The sequence below is a fragment of the Stomoxys calcitrans genome, chromosome 5 (assembly GCF_963082655.1).
Source record: "Stomoxys calcitrans chromosome 5, idStoCalc2.1, whole genome shotgun sequence".
Classification (NCBI taxonomy): domain Eukaryota; kingdom Metazoa; phylum Arthropoda; class Insecta; order Diptera; family Muscidae; genus Stomoxys; species Stomoxys calcitrans.
This window is the reverse complement of record NC_081556.1, coordinates 94,367,416-94,385,980: the sequence shown is the minus strand read 5'-3', so window position 1 is coordinate 94,385,980 and position 18,565 is coordinate 94,367,416. Positions and strand designations below refer to the sequence as shown.

The following is an 18,565-nucleotide window of genomic DNA, read 5'->3' as shown; positions in this document are numbered from 1 at the left end:
AGGCGTGGCGTGACCCCCTATACATCGATCTGATTTTGTATGCCAGATTCGAAATCTACTCCCGAATAACTTTCATTTGAGCCCCATATTGATATGAACGTCCAATATATCTGTTTGAGGGAGTTTTGTGGCGGCCCGATGGGTATTTGGACTTAATTTTTAATACCACATTCGTATTCTACTCTCCAATACCTTTCATTTGATACCTATATTGTCCCGATCGGTCCACTTTTGATTTTGGGTGATGTTTTAGGCATAAGGGGGAAGATCCGTCCCCCTTCCCATGTCAAAAAATTATATAGCCTATGTTTCCTTCCAGACCAACCTACACAATATGCGAACATTTCGAGAAAATCGGTTCTGCCGGTTCTATGGAACTAACAAACCGAGTCCCATATTTCCGTGATTGGCTAATGTGTCCATTTTTGGCGTTTTTGTGGGGGTGGGATGACCCCCTATACTTTGACATGAATTGGTTTGCCAGTTTCGTTATCTACTCCCGCATACTTATTATTTGATACCCATATTGTTGTTATCGGTCCACTTTTGATTTTGGGTGCTATTTTGGGGTATCGGTGGAGGGTTCGCCCCCTTCCGATATCAATAAATTCTAAAGCCTATTCCTACTTCCTAACCATCGTAATCTACTGCCGAATACCTTTCAATTGAGTCCGATATTGTCATAATCGTCAAATAAACCTATTTTAAGGGGTTTTTGGGGCTGGGGTGGCCCCCCAGGTACTTCGACCTAACTTTTATTATGAAATTCGTACTCTACTCTTGAATACCTTTCATTTGAATCCCATATTGTCCCGATCGGTCTACTTGTATTTTTGAGTAAGGGGGAGGGTCCGCCCCTCTCCCGATATCAAAAAATTATATAGCCTATGTTTCCTTCCAGACCAACCTACACAATCTGAGAAAAGTTCAAGGTAATCGGTTCAGCCGTTTTTGAGTCTATACGGAACAAACAAACACAAATTGAATTTTATATAAAGGGTGATTTTTTTGAGGTTAGGATTTTCATGCATTAGTATTTGACAGATCACGTGGGATTTCAGACATGGTGTCAAAGAGAAAGATGCTCAGTATGCTTTGACATTTCATCATGAATAGACTTACTAACGAGCAACGCTTGCAAATCATTGAATTTTATTACCAAAATCAGTGTTCGGTTCGAAATGTGTTCATTCACCGTAACGTTGCGTCCAACAGCATCTTTGAAAAAATACGGTCCAATGATTCCACCAGCGTACAAACCACACCAAACAGTGCATTTTTCGGGATGCATGGGCAGTTCTTGAACGGCTTCTGGTTGCTCTTCACTCCAAATGCGGCAATTTTGCTTATTTACGTAGCCATTCAACCAGAAATGAGCCTCATCGCTGAACAAAATTTGTCAAAATTTGAACACATTTCGAACCGAACACTGATTTTGGTAATAAAATTCAATGATTTGCAAGCGTTGCTCGTTAGTAAGTCTATTCATGATGAAATGTCAAAGCATACTGAGCATCTTTCTCTTTGACACCATGTCTGAAATCCCACGTGATCTGTCAAATACTAATGCATGAAAATCCTAACCTCAAAAAAATCACCCTTTATAAGATTTAACAAATTTGTCGATACTATCGATAGTTAAGAAGAAAAATATCGAAACAATGAAATAGAGCCAATATCGATAGTTTGCCAGCTCTGGTTGATTGATTCTCACATATTTAAAGCTAAAAATACCGAATTTTGGTCTTTTACACTATACTGGGCGAAAAAATTAAAACATTCTAGCTAATACATACTATTTCATAGTTGTATTGATATTTGTATGCCCATAATACTTAATACTACTAAGGGAAGACAATTAAAAGCGACCACATTTGTCAACATTCAAAAAAGTTTTTGTATCTATGAACTCACCTTTTCATTGCGTGTCAAAAATTCCCAAATGGGTATCGATGATGCCTGGCTATGATGGCTAGCCAATGCTAGGAATAGACACATTGCCAGTGAAACTTTCGCTGCGTTGAATTGTAAAGCCATTATGGTGGTGATGATGATGATGAACTATTTAATTGTTGTTGTTTTAACTTTATTAACGTAGGTTGTTTTCACACTTAATTTCGTTTATGGGATTTACTTTTGCTTCGTTTCGTTTTTAGTTACAGGAGACTCTTGTTGTTGTTGCTGTCGGTGGGTGGGATGTGAGGAAGGGGAGATTTGAAACAAACAAACACATTCACATTCATACACAATTAATAATAGTGGGGGTTGTGTAACACAAAAGATGTTTTTGTTGTTGCCGTTTAAAATACAATATAAAAAAATCGAACGAAACAAAAAACTTTCTTTTTTTCACCACCGCCTTTGCCGTGCTGATCACCGAAAACCGATACAAAACTAAAACAAAAAAAACAACAAATTCCTACGACCGATGAAATCCACAGAGGTGGGTATCTCTCACCTCTTCTTATCTCTTGGCTAGTCGACCACTATCTATCTGACAGATGAACTGACAGATGATGTTAATGATTTCAAGCTGTGTTGATTTGTAACGTGTTGTTGTTTGTGTTGTTCAATGTTTTTGTTGTTATTGTTGCAATTGAAATATTCGAGTGCAATTAATCGTTAAAATGCATCAATTTCCGTTAAACACTTCGCGCTATGGGCAAACCCACAATTGATGGCTAAAGCACTGCAGCTCACTTCTCTGGCGGAAGATAGAGAGAGAAAGAGATAATTAACACTCAACTTGGGACACGCACAGTGTTGGTGGTTTGATAGCAAAAGTATTTTTTGTGATTTGTTTGACTCTTGTTGTTATTTGCGCCACAGTTTAATACTATGCCATAAATTTTTAAATATTTTCGTTTGAATTCCGTTTTGATCGCGTTCTCGCCAACTTTTTGTATGGTCTTGAATGCGTACGTAATACGTACATACGTTTGTGTGCGGCGTTTTGTTGTACAAACAACGTTTTGCGAAGACGTCTCTTTATGTTGTGAATCTTCTCGAGCTTCGAAACATTTATTTATAGTTTCTCGTCAGGCACTCACTCATAAACTCACTGCCTCAGCTCCGCTCTAGCAAATGGTTGTGCATGTAGTGTGTATTCATCGAAACGTTTAATTTTAGAAACACGGCCTGTTTTAAGCCATTCATTTGGAACGATTCGATTTTTTGTTTTGATTTGTTTGCACACACTCACACTTAGTTAACTCATTGAATGAAGATGTCTCAATTTTGCTTATGTGTAATGGAGTTGCCATAGTTTAACAAAAGATACGATCCTTAAACCGTTTAAAAAAATCCCTAAAAATATCACCAGCAAATGATTGGATGAAATGATGAATAAACTATGTTACCTTAAAGCCCTCTTTGAGCCTATGAAAAATTATCAAGAAGGGAGGATACACATCGATTACCGAAAGGTTCGCTCCAGATTATACAATTTATTAGCCTAAAACGAGGCGCAGAGGTTAGCATGTCCGCCTATGACGCCGAACGCTTGGGTTCAAACACAGCAGTGAACATCAGAAAAATTTTCAGCGGTGGTTATCCCCTTACTAATGCTGGCTACATTTGTAAAAATGAAGTCCCTTATCATTGAGCTTTAAACTTTAATCGGACTGCACTCATTGATATGAGAGAAGTATCCCCTGTTCCTTTGTGGAATATAGCTTTGTTAACGACAAAACTGTCTGTGCCAAGTATATGAATATATATCTGTACTTTGAACAGAAATTAATATGGACAGATGCACAGACAGACTGAAGTAGTAAAACCTAATCAGAAAGAGGTTCTGAGTCTATCCATATACTTATTAATCGGTCAATATTTCTTTCAATTTTTTTTAATACGCTAATTTACAATTCCCTATACCACAGTACCAATGCGACTGCTGACTGAGCCGTTTGAAAAGTGTCAAAAGCGCTCACTTGCATTTTCATATTCATGAGCTAAAGAAATAAAAAAAATCTTATCATATTTTGATGAAATTTGAAATACAAATTGATGAAGTTATCTAAATTTGAACCGATTTTTTTTCTAAACCTATACCGTCCTTAAACCTAAAAGTGACATGTGAAAAGTTTATAGAACATTTGTTAGACTTTCGAAGCCTTCAACCTTGCCTTCCTCAATCTGTAAAAGTGTTTATGTTTGGTAACCTAACACGTCGTTAATATTATTCCGTCAAGGTAAAGGTATTATTACTCGCAGTCCTCTATCCATTCGATACAATGTTATGTGGTAGTCTGTCTGATGGTTCGTCCTGATCTATGTATATCCTGTCACCAGACGCCAGGTGTGATATCCGTAACAGAGAACTGCATAAAAATCAAAATTTGGCGCTCAATAGCAACTTTGGCCAAAGCAATTGTCTGTATCGCATGCCACATAAAACAAAGTTAGCTAGAAACACACGCACAAATACAATAGAGTGAGAGATCCGCCAACGTTTTAGTAATCGTTCAGTGGATTTGATTTTCAATTTGCTCGACGGACATTGTGTGTTATTTGCAAATGAACACCACTCAGGTGAGTGCCATGTGAAGCCAAACCAACCAGAGGAATGAGACATCAAATTTTGTTGAGTGGCACAGATATACTCCGCTGTTTTTTTGCACTAGCTTTTTTATTTTTGGATGAAAATTGCTTTTATCAGTGAAGTAGGTGCTGTCTGCCTTCGTCTGTTCAAAAGTGACAGACTTACTTCCACTTTTTTCTTTACTCTAGTCCAAAATGTTTTTCATTCGAATCCCATGTTGCCATATTTGGTTAAGTGGGTTATATCGTAAACTGATATTTATATATAAGATCTGCCCACCACAATACTTGAGAGCACGGCGTGATAATACCTCCTGCAAGACCCCCTTTGGTTCTAAGGTCTCTTTAATTTCACTTTATCTCGTTTTAAGTTTTATATCTCGTTTTAAAGACTTAAAAATTAAATTTTCATACAAAAATACCACCCCTGTTAGCAAGAACCACATTCAAGATCAATCAAAAATAGTTGTGGCTGCAAGTCAAAACTACTGTATGAGTTAATGAAAAAATTTCGTAGAGGCCAGTTGCAATAACGACATATCTGACAAGTACTCTATGCAGGGATCCAAGTGGCAGTTTATGACACACACCTATACCCCTGGTCTTTGGTAACCGGCAGTTAAACGTTTCAAGCTCCATTTTCAAAAGACTAGCTGGGGTTCCCTTTTTCGACTTCAAACAATTTGATACCGTACCTGAAAGATTCTTAACTCCACTGTCACTTATTCTTATTAATACTGAATCTTATTTCATTTTTATATACCAATTTCCCCTTTTATCTGCCTTTCAGTAACATTTCGTAGTTTGCAGATTAGACATGCATGATCAAGGGCTGTATAAGTCCTTACGTATCAGAAAAAGCACGTCCTGAGATACTTCCAATAGTTTAGTATGATGCTGGTAGCGGAGAGATGAATATTAATAATAATTTCTAGTACATTATAATACTATTGTGAATAGTCAATTATTAGTTTTTTAGTACGCACTCACTTGCCTTTTCTTTAATTCGTAAAACTTCTCTTAGAAACCTTTTCCACCAAAATAAATCCTAATCTTTGTACATCTCCTAACAAACGAACACTGACTTGTTCCCCAGGTTGAGTATATTTTTCATTTGGCAACCCTATTTGGGATCTATTCTCTGCTCTCTCCGTGAGCTTTTCTCTCAATAGAAATTCAATATTTTATTTTCGATTTGCATTGCCATTTGCTCCATGTATGTCAGCCACTCAATGTGGAGAGCAAAAGAGTTTTTTGCTTCGACGGAGTTGGGGACACTGGTGTGTTTTAACGTACCGTCTGTTATTATCTTTCTCAAAACTTGTCCTACTCGTATTTAGAAATTGCATTCACAAAAAATATGACAACAACAGCGACAGCTAAAATGGGCAGAAACAAAATTTCTGTTTGTTTTGCTTTTTTGCAGGCAGTTCAAAGTCAAGTTTTCTACATTTTTTGTTTTATTTCGGTTGTGTGCTTGTTTGATTGATCAATCGTGAAATATGTATGTATATAAGCATTAAATCTAGGTTTAGATAAGTTCGCTTTGACGAAATTAGAATCGATTCTTTAATCCTTGTAGAGAGGTACCATTTCCTGAAAATTATTACATATTAATAATTTTTTTTAAATTAATTTTTATACCAGGTTTACCATAGGATAGGAGCATGCTACTTTCATCATTCCGTTAGTAATACCTTGAAATATTGGTCAAGCACCCTTGCTGTTTTATAGACAGGTGATTCTTAGGAATCTCCGCCCTGAGATACATACATATGTATCTTTCAACCTTTCCATAGTCATAAACATAACGGACGATAGACTAATGGAACGAAAGTCTTTTGCTTTCGTATTGTTTTCTTGCTATTGGTATGAAACTTACCTCGATTCTGTGAGAATGTACGACATGGTGATCGCCCAAAGGATTCATGAATCAGTCACAATTTCCCAGGAAAACCTTTTCAGGCATCCCTTTATGGTTTGAAGGGAAATATGTATCCAGGAGTAGGTCAACTAAAAAATGAAGCAAGGAGAGGCGCGGAATGCTTAATGCTGCAGCAAATATCCTCATTAGACTGAGGGTGTCGGTACCACGGCGTTCTTCATACTTTGGACATAATTCTACTCTGCGTCGTGATGGATTTGGTACCAGTAGAGTCCTTCCTTTTTGACAGTCTGGATGTCGTTTTCGCGAAAGGGATTTCTAGTCTGGGATACCTCGTCTTTCGTAACACCCATGACATAATTACCAGGTAGTCTACCGTAGACCGCAGAGTACAATTTTTTCTCGCGAAGTGCACTATGTGTGTATTATACTTAAGGACCATAGCAGACACACAACGAAAAATGGCGCAAACTAGTAACGTACATAAAATCAGAGTTGCACTAATCACTGATTTTGACAGATAGCGCACTCAATATTTTGTTGTTGGGCAACTGCCACTACCTGTAAATGAATATATCTTGTGTGGTACTGATATAAGCAAAATAGTAGCGACATGTTGCTGCGCCAATAAAAATTTCTGTTCAATTAATTGGCTGATTTCAGGCTGCCACTATTACCTAACATCTGATCTTGAAGGGTTCTTCTTCAGATTAATATGACAAGCTTAGAACATACTTCTATGTTACTGTAAATAAGAAAGATATATGTACCAAAATGACCATCGCAATAAGGCATTCCAAACAAATCTCTTGGCAGTATGGAATTTCCCCAAAAACATTCTATGGTAAGTTAATTGTTTTTTTGTCGTAAACGTAAAAATAAATTTTATGGAATACCCATAACGTTTTGGTAAAATTCAAAAACGAGAGAGAATACAAAATGAATTAGGGGGAATACCTGATTTTTGTGTTATGAAGTCAGCGCCATACCTAAACAGAGGATACCCAAATCATGTTAATTGCGTAAATTCGACTTGAAATTTAAAATAAACTACGTCATGAAAACATGTGTTTTGGAGATAGTTAACTTCATACAAACTGGAACCAATATGGGCACGAAGGCTTGTCGATATTAAAATTCAGTACGGGTTTATTTGAGATTAGAAGCTGGAATTTGCATATTCGTATACCTACCACAACGAATCTAGTATTTGCCATGTCTACATAAGGTAACTTATTTTGTGTGGAGAATCCAAACTCAAAACTCTGTGGTGATTTTATTAGAATATATACAAACAGTAGTATGGACTTGGCTATTTTTTTTTTATAAAATTTTCCAACAATTGATTTTTATGTGCTTTGAATTTTCTCTATCGATTTTAAACCACAGTGCCACACTATACATGTTTCTGCAGTCATCCTTCAAACAAAGAAAATCCCAATATTGGTATGCCTTTATACCTGCGTTTAGTTGTGGTTAAACGCATGCAAATTGATGATTATTTTACCATACAAACAAACGGTAAATGGCGGCTGATACTGGCTGCATGACTGCACCTACGACTTTCTGGAGTTTCCAACGAAAGCCATGCACAAAACTGCATTAAAAATGAAAGACTGTCATGCGTCAGTTTAACAATGCGCATGGTTCGAAATGTAAAAAAAGAGAAAACCAGCATTTAGTTTTTTTTTCACTGCATAAGGACAGAAAGAAATGTGTGCCAAAAATTTAACCATGTCAAAACTTAGTTCATTGCCCTCGAGTAAAGAAGATGCAAATTGTTTTAACAAACAATAAAAAAAATATTGTGGAAAATGTAAAAGAATGGAGATGCCGGGGATTGAACCCGGGGCCTCTCACATGCAAAGCGAGCGCTCTACCACTGAGCTACATCCCCTGTTATCAACGCTGTGTCAAAATGTATTCATAAAATGGCAACGCTGTTTTGTTGTTGCAGTTCATACATACTGTTTGCCAACTGAGACATGTACTCATAACCATGAGTATAACCGAGTGCTGTGTGGCAACGCTATTTATAGAGATAACAGTAGGGTTTGCAGTACTATGCTCGCAAATAGGTATGGGGGAATTTTATTAAAGCACTAAGCTACCTGAGCGATTCACTTAAAAAAATAATGTATACAATTGTTATACAGTTAATAGTATGTTACGAATAAATACATTAAAGACAATCGATTTCAATGTAATTTGTATCGAAAAAAAACTTTGTATTCATTCACTTGTAGTTGTTCGCTTTGAACTTGCAATTAAAAATAACATATTTTATACCCACCACCGATAGGATAGGGGGTATATTCATTTAGTCATTCCGTTTGCAACACATCAAAATATCAATTTCCGACCCTACAATGCATATATTTTTCGGAACGTCGTCAAATTCTAAGACGATTTAACGCTGTCCGTGTGTCTGTCCGTCTGTTGCAATCACTCTACAGCAAAAATTAAGATATTGAGCTGAAATTTGGCACAGATGCTTTAGTTTTTATCCGATTTCACTGAAATTTGAAACAGTAAATAGCTTAAGGCTTCCCGACAACTGACCCAAATATGATTCAGATCGGACTATATTTAGATATAGCTGCCATATAGACCGATCTCCCGATAAAGGGTCTGAAGACTATAACAGCTTCATTTATTCCCCAATTTCGCTGATTTTTAAAACAGTGAGTTATTTTAAGCCTCCCTACATCTTACCTAAATACGGATTAGATCGGTATATATTTAGATATAACTGCCATATAGACCGATCTCCCGGTAAAGGGTTTGAAGACCATAAAAGCTTTATTTATTACCCGATTTCGCTGAAATTTGTGGGTTATTTTAAACCTCTCGACATCTGATCTAAATATGGTTCAGATCGGACTGTATTTAGATTTAGCTGCCATATAGGCCGATCTCTCGGTAAAGGGTCTGAAGACCATAAAAGCTTTGTTTATGACCCGATTTCGCTGAAATTTAAAACAGTAAGTTTTTTTAAGCCTCGCGACATCCGAACTAAAATAGAACAAGATATAGCTGCCATATAGACCGATCTCCCGATAAAGGGACTGAAGCCCATAAAAGCTTTATTTTTACCCGATTTCGCTTAAATGTAAAACAGTGGGTTATCTCGCCTAAATATATATATATTTATTTACAGGTAGTCGCAGTTGCCCCACAACAAAATATTGAGTGCACTATCTATCGAAATCAGTTATTAGTGCAACTCTGATTTTGAGTATGTTACTAATTTGAGCCCTTTTTCGTTGTTTGTGTGTGTCATAGTTCTTAACACACACGCAACCAAAACTCGTTGGCAGATAGTGCACTTCGCGAGAAAAAATTGTACTCAGTTGAATGTTTTTCCCATATGTTGGTCCAATTTTATATAAACCTCACAAACATGATTTTAATTAGGTCTTGTCTATATAACACTTCAACAAATAAATCATAGCTTGATTTTTTATCAATTTATTTAATCCTTTCTTCAATCATGTAGTTCTATCAAAAATTCTGGAGATGCCGGGGATTGAACCCGGGGCCTCTCACATGCAAAGCGAGCGCTCTACCACTGAGCTACATCCCCCTTGTAAATATTATCAAATAAATATTTTTTTAACCTATCTTACTTGCACTTGTAGAAATTTATTGCGTAAAAAAATTTTTGGAGATGCCGGGGATTGAACCCGGGGCCTCTCACATGCAAAGCGAGCGCTCTACCACTGAGCTACATCCCCATTGAACGAATAGAAAAAAACACAATTTTGACGAAGCTATTGTTTCCAAAATAAAAAAAAAAAACGAAAAAAAATCTGGAGATGCCGGGGATTGAACCCGGGGCCTCTCACATGCAAAGCGAGCGCTCTACCACTGAGCTACATCCCCACTGATCGAATAGAAAAAAACCCAATTTTGAAGGAGCTACTTATGTGCAAAATAAAAACCGAAAAAAAAATCTGGAGATGCCGGGGATTGAACCCGGGGCCTCTCACATGCAAAGCGAGCGCTCTACCACTGAGCTACATCCCCTATTTGACGACCGTTGCCAAACAAAAGTTTTCTTATACGTTTATAATTAGAAGAGTTTAATGGAGTAATAATGGCAGTGGAATTTTAATCAACGATTGTACTCGATCGGATTAACATTGGAATTTATTTTTTTGTAAATTAAAACGACGTCATTACGTTTGAAGTTTTTGTAAAAAAGCTACAACTAAATGTCAACGATTTGTGTGCTAATTTATGCTCTATTTATATAGGGTGGTCTACGAAAAAATAATGAAATAGACTATATATAAATAATGAAGTTTGCATTTGCCTCCTAAATAGAACGAAAATTTTTTTTACTATTTTTGCAAGGTGTATACCCAAGTTTTAACTATTAAAAAACTATTTTCATTAACTTCGCGTCGGTATATTTGCGAATTTTAACAAAATCTGTCAAACATAATTAACTCACTTTGAACATAATTAACGAATTCTTACAACAACACCAAAAGGTGACGTGTTGCATTACCTACAAGTGCTGCCTTTGTAAAAAACAAGATGACATCCTCAATGACAAGTACTGTCAAAAATGTTATGTGGCTGACCGCTTTCCGCAACCTATTCGTGAATCGTGGACATCCTTAAAGTTCATTAAGGAAGGCCTAAACAGAATGCGAAGAGCGTCGCGTTGAAAAATTCGAATCTGCAAACAAGGCGGATTTAATAAAGTGGTCTCACGCGAACAGCTGTTAACAGCCGGCCGGGTTTGACAGTATTAAGATGTAAAATTTTTGTTTGCATACTCTTTGTTGTTATCTTCTTTCTCGCATATTCTCTGCTCATTTACGCATACAAATTTCTTTGTGTGTATTACCGTCAAACCTGCCCTGCTGTTAACAGCTGTTCGTGTGTGGTGCAATCCGCCATCTTGTCATCAAGCAGATCGACGTTTTGCCAACATACACCAAACAAAAATCTGACATCTTAATACCGTCAAACCCGGCGGGCTGTTAGCAGCTGTTCGCGTGAGACCACTATTTAAAACCGCCTTGCCATCGAGCTGATCGTCGTTTTGCAAAGGCACGCAAACAAATTTATTTGCGTTTGTATATGCGTCTGCGTGCATGAACGGAGAATATGGGAGAAAGAAGAAAACAACAAAGAGTATGCAAACAAATATCTGTCATCTTAATACCATCAAACCTGCCCTGCTGTTAACAGCTGTTCGTGTGAGACCACTTTTTTAATTCCGCCTTGGATGGCAAGATGGCGGATTGCACCAAATGATTTGTGGTTGTTGTACAAATGAGGCCACCTTTAATTGTTTCGCCATGATTGCACCATATGATTTGTGTTTGTTGTACAAATGAGACCACCTTTAATTGTTTCGCCATGACAGAGTTGCATTTGTAATGTGTGCGCATAATATGTAACTCCAACTTTAAAATCGAAAGTCAACGAAATAAGTAGGCCTTATCAATTGCTGTGCTTTGTTGTTGTAGCCACATTTTCATGTGGAGGTGGCAATCGCCGTCAAGCTCGTCCGGTCCAAAGGACCTATCGCCGCGAGAACAGGGTGGTAATTGGTTATTTAAAGGCGCCAATAACTCCCCTTGTCATATCGAGCATCATAGGCACACAGTATTTGAGCAAGAGCCGGTGTCGACCGGGCTCTCATAGAGACTCTCCGCTCGATACCGCTTATTGTCCGCGACTGCCATTGCACCTACTGCGTATGGAGCATTCCACATCCGCAACCTGTGGACGCGCCCGTTATCTCGCAGCTATGCGAGTAAGTACTTCTGATGTTATATACGACATTGCAGAATGACGCTAGTTGACACGTTTTTCAGTCAAAGCATGACACAATTAACAGGTAGTGTACCTTAAACAGCGGAGTACAATTTTTTCTTGCTTAGTGTACTTTCTTTCAAAGAGTTTTGGTTGTGTGCGTGTATTGTAGTTAAAAACCATAACACAAAAAAAAAACGACAAATGGCGCAAACTAGTAACGTACATAAAATCAGAATTGCACTAATCACTGATTTTGACAGATAGTGCACTCAATATTTTGTTGTTGGGCAACTACCACTACCTGTAAATGAATATATTTTGTATGTTACTTAAATAAACACAATCTCACGTTGTTGTTGTAGTAGTAGCCACATTTGCATGTGGGGGTAGCTATCCTCGTCCAGTTCCTATAGATGAGCAAGCTCGTTCCGGTCCGTAGGATCGCCGTGGGAACATGATGCCATTGACTATTTATAAGCGTCAATACCTCGCCTTGTCATTTCCTCTCACAGAAACTCTCCACTTGATACTGTTTATTGTCCACTACGGCAATTACAGTTGCTTGACCATAATCTCATGGCATCCGGTTGTACGTACCTGATTGACCCGATTGTTTCCTTCACGGGCAAAGGCTGCCTCCTCAATGTGCAACACACATCTAAACAACAACTTAAATTACCAAAAGGAGTGTAAACGGATTGATTTTGTTTTTGATTTGCTCAATCCAGATCATAAAATTTTCAATGTAACCATGCGAAAATACTATGCAAAGTACGAGTTATCAGTAATAACTTCTTGTTGTCGATAGCTATCTTATTTTTTGGCAAAAACAGGGACAGACCTATTATTAAATCGATCAGCTGTAATCGATAATTTTAGCATCACTAAATTTGGCGGCCTCGGCAAAGTAAACAAACAAATTGTAAATAAACCCAGTCTTGATATAAATTCCAATATTTCTATCATAAATCACAAATAAAATGCCCGATGATAGTGAGGAGATACTGAAAACAAGAAAATTCCTTAAAGCTCGTCTACTGCGAGACTACAGCACATTTCGAGGACACGAAAATGAGCACGACAATATTCGACAGCTGCTCAAAAGGACGGCTGAAATGGGTGAATCCAATTCTATGCTATTGATAGGACCACGAGGATCGGGGAAGACCACAGTAAGTACATGCTGCAAAGATATGCTGATCTTGGTAATTGGCTAACAAACATACATTGTTTGCAGTTAATGAATGCGGTATTGACAGATCTCATGAAAAACAAAGATTTTGTACAGAATACTCTGATTGTTTATTTGAACGGCAATCTCCACACAGACGATCGCTTAGCCCTTAAATCGGTGACGATTCAAATGCAATTGGAAAATGCCACAGATGGCAAGGTATTTGGATCATTTGCAGAAAATTTGGCATTTTTACTGGCATGCTTAAAGGCGGGCAATAAGCGGTCAAAGAGTGTTGTTTTCATTTTGGATGAATTCGATTTATTTTGCTCACATCACAACCAAACCCTTTTGTACAATCTCTTCGATGTATCACAAAGTGCCCAAGCACCTATATGTGTGCTGGGCATTACATGTAGACTCGATGTCATTGAGTTACTGGAAAAGCGTGTCAAGTCCAGATTTTCTCACCGTCAAGTATTTATTTTTCCCAACGGTGAAGACTTTGATGCTTATATTAAGCTGTTCGGAGAACTATTAAGTATACCCAGTGAAAAACAGCTGAAGGAACAATCGGAGCGAGTAGCTGGCCTTAAACATTTACAATCTAATGAATTGACATTTCATCGTAATCACTTCCAACCTTCCAAGTACAAATTCCATAAAAAATACACCGAATCATGGAACAAACACATAGCAGGTTTGGTGAAAAATGCAAGCGTTACCAAAGCCCTACAAGCTGTATTTGATTTTGACATCAGTCAAGCATTCCTTAAATCCTTCATTTACCGTTTGGTGGCACACATCAATAATGCTGCTCCCATGAGTGCACAGATTACCGCGGAAAGCATTTCCCAATTAGCTGCCTCCTATGAAATCGATGACAAAGTGGAGCTTTTATGTGGCTTATCTGTACTAGAGCTATGTCTCGTTATTGCCATTAAACATCATTCGGAAATTTATGACCGGGATCCATTCAATTTCGAAATTATTTTTTCCAGATTTAATAAATTTGCAAAGGTCTCATCAACAATGCAGGGTATTGAAAGGCCGGTGGCATTAAAAGCCTTTGAACATCTGCGGAATATGGAACTCTTACTGCCTTTAACAGCGACAACCTGTAAAGTCCAAAAGGAATTTGAAATGCACAAAATGGCTCTTACCTATACCCAGATAAATCAAACTGTACAACGATATCAAGCACTGCCTACCGAGGTGCAACAGTGGTCACAAAGTTCTATTATTTAGAGTATGTTATTTATTACTATTTAGATTATTTATACAAAAAAGAGAAAACAAAATAAAGTCCAATTCATTTCATTTAAAAAAACATAGGGAGTTATCTTAGGATGTAGGTATGTACATATGTATGTATGTACAGAAATGTTCAGAAGACCTTTCTCCATTCGATGTGCTGCTGCTCCCAACTTGATTCTTTTCTATTGCGTCGACAAAATGGCGAGCATTTTTTGCTTCCGCAAGTGGAACACGGATACCAGCATCCTGGACAGTTATCATATGGGCAATCACAAGGATCTTCTTCCTTCTTGTCAAATACCAACCACTCGGTTTCCAAATTTTTTTCCGCATTTTGGATGGGAGGCTGTGAGTTTCTTTCCACTTTGGTGGCGGATTTCTTAGAAGGACGTCCTCGGCTTTTGGATTTTGAACCCATTGAATTGCTCATTTTTTTTGGAGAATTGGGTTTTTCTTGCGTGCCAGCTCAAAAGATTCTCAATGAAAAATAATTGCTGGTCGTTCAGTTGGCTTTGTTGTTTTTTTCCTCAAAAAACCGTTACCCAGCCATGAGCAGGGTTGCCAGAGCTTACTATGGTCAAAGAATATAGAACAAATTATTATATAATTGTTATCGAGATACACGGTCAAAAATGTTTTGCCACTATACATTATATGCAATAAAATGTATAAACAACATGCACTATTTATAGATGCTGTGTTCTATTTTAGTACCACATAGTGCAAATGACGATTAATCGGTTTTTATTATCTGTTATCGCACATATTGCATTGAGAACTTACCAGTACATTTATAACACATTCCGTTTGTAACACATTGGAGGTCGCAGTGGCAAGCTTGCCCGCCTACGACGCCGGACGCCTAGGCTAAAATACTGGCATAAATATCAGAAATTTTTTCAGCGGTGGTTATCCCCTTACTAATGTTGACAACACTTGTCATCCTGTTATGTTATGTTAAAACTTCTCTTCCAAATGATATCGCTTTGCCATAGGCCGTTCGGACTCGGCATAAAAATCTGGCCGGCTGTTTACATCTGTTCGCGTGAGACTACCTTTTTAAATCCGCCTTGATCGATACCAAGGCGGATTTACAAAAGTGGTCTCACGCGAACAGCCGCCAGGTTTGACGGTATTAAGGTGACAGATTTTTGTTTGCATTCTCTTTGTTGTTATCTTCTTTCTCGCATATTCTCTGCTCATGTACGCAAACGTATATACATACACACGCACACAAATTTCTTTGGGTGTGTTGGCAAAAGTACCATAGGATTTGTGGTTGTTGTACAAATGAGACCACCTTTAATTGTTTCGCCATGGATCGATACGATAAATTGTAACCAAAGAATAGAACCCCGGCCTAAAAACATATATTTGTAGTTGTTGTAGCAGTGTGTTGTATACGGAGACGGCAGCCCTTGCCGATTAGGGTCTTTATCGGGTGAATCCGGCACGTACAACCGGCTACCATGGGATTTAAAACATATTGTAACTAGCTGTTGTGTGTTTTTGCTGTAAATGATTAAATAAACCAAATAATCCTTAAGAAAACATGTAGTGACTAGCTGCGGCCTTTTTTGCGGTGCAAAAAGTCATCGGTCGTTAACTACTGATATCGATAGTTATCAATAGAGTTGCCATGGTTTGTTTATAAGCAATGTTTACGTTTCTTTTGACTTTATTTGCAGTTGAAAGCAATTTGCGAGAAATAAATTATTTAATTATATATTTGATTAACACTTTGCATTTAGAATTCGTCTGAAGTGGACGCTTCGGGATTCGGTGCATAGTCATCGTTATACTCAGTACAGTTATAACTGTACATTGTTTTTAATTCTGTAATTTTATTACACGTGTTTTTATATACAGTTGGTGGGGACACCAACTTCGGAAGTACAACCTGGCATATAGAGTCGTACTCTGCCATTTCAATTAAAGTCCAAAAAAAAAAAAAATATTTGATTAACATATTTACACGTTTTTATTACAATATATTTTAAAATACACTTCCCGCTGTTAGTTCTATTGGTGGTTCAAGTACCAAATAAGTATTGGGTAAGTAGTGCTCGTTTAAACTAAACACTTGTCTCCAGGATGCACCGTACCATGACTTGTCTTTACGATTTGCACAAAGTTTGGTCAAGTGTACTACGATGCTCTTGGAAAGCTTTTCACCCTAATAAAAGTCTATTTTTGTTAGGACGTTTTGATTCCCAATGTTTTAATTCTTCAGATCTGTTTGTTGTTGTGGTCATAGTTTTGCAGTAAGAGAGCCATCCTTGGCCAGTAAGGATCCCGCATCATTCCCAAAATGTTCTGGTGAGTTCTATGATTAACGTTCACTTTTCCGTTCACTTTTCAAATCAATTTATTATTATCAAGCAAACAAAAAGTCCACAATAATTATTTGTTGTAAGATCCTTTTTTGGTTTCATCTAAGAAATCTCATGCACTTTGCATTTAGAATTCGTCTGAAGTGGACGCTTCGGGATTCGGTGCATAGTCATCGTTATACTCAGTACAGTTATAACTGTACATTGTTTTTAATTCTGTAATTTTATTACACGTGTTTTTATATACAGTTGGTGGGGACACCAACTTCGGAAGTACAACCTGGCATATAGAGTCGTACTCTGCCATTTCGATTAAAGTCCAAAAAAAAAAAGAAATCTCATGATGAAAATTTGGGAAATTTTTAAACTTTATTGACGTGATAATAAGCGGTTCATTTCGAGAGGAAAATTGAAACACAGAACACACGCCAAAGATACAAATGTGGTACGGGATTGTTGTGAGGACCACACAGGCTGGAACATTGAGGTCCAAGTGGAGTTATTAGCGCCTTTAAATAACCAATGACCAACTTGTTCCCGCGGTGATCGGTCCTTTGGATCGGAACGAGATTGTTCACCTATAGGAGCTTGACGAGGATCGTCATGTCCACATGAAAATGTGGCTAAAACATACAAATGTGACTACAACAACAACAACAAATCTCGACACTCCGTTTGTAACACCTCGAAATATTGATCTGCAATCCTATAGCGTATATAATTATGTTCTTGATCGTTTGATCGATATAGCCATGTACATCCGTTTGTGGAGCGGCCAAACGAAACCAATTCCATACTGATAGATCTATAATTAGATAAACCCCATATAAACCGATCCTCAGATTTGACTTGCAAGACCTTCAAATCCTCAATGATTCAAATATAATCTTAGTAATTTAGCGTAAATTTTTTGGCACAATCCATGGTGCCGAGTATCCTAGATTCGACTCGGCCAAACTTAGAAAGATTTTAGTTGCAATGTCTGGAGTTCAAACTATATGAACTAGATTTGGAATTCAATTTTTAAATAGAAAATATTTTTTTTGCTCATAATTTATTATTTTATTTTTATACACAATCCAACTTCTTATGCGTACATTGTTTTTGGTCCTGGTCTATTGATTGGGGCGTCGTAGATAAATGGTCGTTGCTTTGGTGGTGGTGGTGGTGGTGGCCTGGGTTGAACGTGTCCCGAATCACGAGATGCTAAAGACAAGGTAAAACTACTGAATACGCCAAGGAGAACCAAAAATATTCCCATTAGTTTAGAAAACTGCATTCTGGTGTAGTTTCTTTTTTTCTTGAACAATAAACAACTTCTCCTGAAGATTAACTTTAGTAAACTGTGTCTTTATTAGCATTGAGATGTCGTTTTTATAGACCAGCTGAAATGTGATGCGATATTGCCATCATTTAAATGGTAAAGTACCGAAAATGTATTTTTTATTCAAACAAACAAAGCTGGCTGATAAGAAAAAGTACCAGAATTTTTTCGTTTAAATCACCTTTTCCTAGCATTGAGGTCTCCAGAGGTGATCCAGACTGTAAGTTTTTCGTAAAAAAATCCCCTTTTCGTGGTGGTGAGTTCTCGAG

General features: G+C 37.5%; 3 protein-coding genes, 1 long non-coding RNA gene and 5 other non-coding genes across 9 annotated transcripts in view; 2 read left to right on the top strand and 7 right to left on the bottom strand.

Moving 5' to 3' along the window:
• LOC106087506 (rhythmically expressed gene 5 protein) overlaps positions 1-3,021 on the bottom strand; it is a 92,467-nt gene extending 89,446 nt beyond the window's left edge. The window contains exon 1 of the mRNA XM_013252563.2: positions 1,915-3,021. Coding sequence (XP_013108017.1) covers positions 1,915-2,037 — 123 coding nt within the window. The 5' untranslated portion in view covers positions 2,038-3,021. The remainder of the gene's footprint in view (positions 1-1,914) is intronic.
• Positions 3,022-8,252: 5,231 nt separating this feature from the next.
• Trnaa-ugc (transfer RNA alanine (anticodon UGC)) lies at positions 8,253-8,324 on the bottom strand. The gene has a single exon. It is a non-coding gene; the product is annotated as a tRNA-Ala (tRNA).
• Positions 8,325-9,941: 1,617 nt separating this feature from the next.
• Trnaa-ugc (transfer RNA alanine (anticodon UGC)) lies at positions 9,942-10,013 on the bottom strand. The gene has a single exon. It is a non-coding gene; the product is annotated as a tRNA-Ala (tRNA).
• A 79-nt stretch (positions 10,014-10,092) lies between these two features.
• Trnaa-ugc (transfer RNA alanine (anticodon UGC)) lies at positions 10,093-10,164 on the bottom strand. The gene has a single exon. It is a non-coding gene; the product is annotated as a tRNA-Ala (tRNA).
• A 76-nt stretch (positions 10,165-10,240) lies between these two features.
• On the bottom strand, positions 10,241-10,312 carry Trnaa-ugc (transfer RNA alanine (anticodon UGC)). The gene has a single exon. It is a non-coding gene; the product is annotated as a tRNA-Ala (tRNA).
• Positions 10,313-10,384: 72 nt separating this feature from the next.
• Trnaa-ugc (transfer RNA alanine (anticodon UGC)) lies at positions 10,385-10,456 on the bottom strand. The gene has a single exon. It is a non-coding gene; the product is annotated as a tRNA-Ala (tRNA).
• Positions 10,457-13,111: 2,655 nt separating this feature from the next.
• LOC106087490 (origin recognition complex subunit 4) lies at positions 13,112-14,706 on the top strand. Its single transcript, XM_013252544.2, has 2 exons — positions 13,112-13,380; positions 13,446-14,706. Exons 1-2 carry the CDS (start codon positions 13,189-13,191, stop codon positions 14,628-14,630), a joined length of 1,377 nt encoding a protein of 458 aa, XP_013107998.1. The 5' UTR covers positions 13,112-13,188; the 3' UTR covers positions 14,631-14,706.
• On the bottom strand, positions 14,618-16,372 carry LOC106087491 (uncharacterized). The gene is made up of 2 exons (XR_001221283.2): positions 15,423-16,372; positions 14,618-15,210 (listed from the first exon to the last, which is right to left on the bottom strand). It is a non-coding gene; the product is annotated as an uncharacterized LOC106087491 (long non-coding RNA).
• A 491-nt stretch (positions 16,373-16,863) lies between these two features.
• Positions 16,864-18,565, top strand: part of LOC106087500 (ras-related protein Rab-3) — a 122,553-nt gene continuing 120,851 nt past the window's right edge. The window contains exon 1 of the mRNA XM_059368552.1: positions 16,864-16,958. The gene's annotated coding sequence lies outside the window, so the exon portion shown is untranslated. The remainder of the gene's footprint in view (positions 16,959-18,565) is intronic.

Coding starts and splice junctions, on each gene's coding strand:
- LOC106087490 (XM_013252544.2), top strand. CDS start 13,189: ATGCCCGATGATAGTGAGGAGATACTGAAAACAAGAAAATTCCTTAAA. Junction 13,381..13,445: donor GAGGATCGGGGAAGACCACA/GTAAGTACATGC, acceptor CATTGTTTGCAG/TTAATGAATGCGGTATTGAC.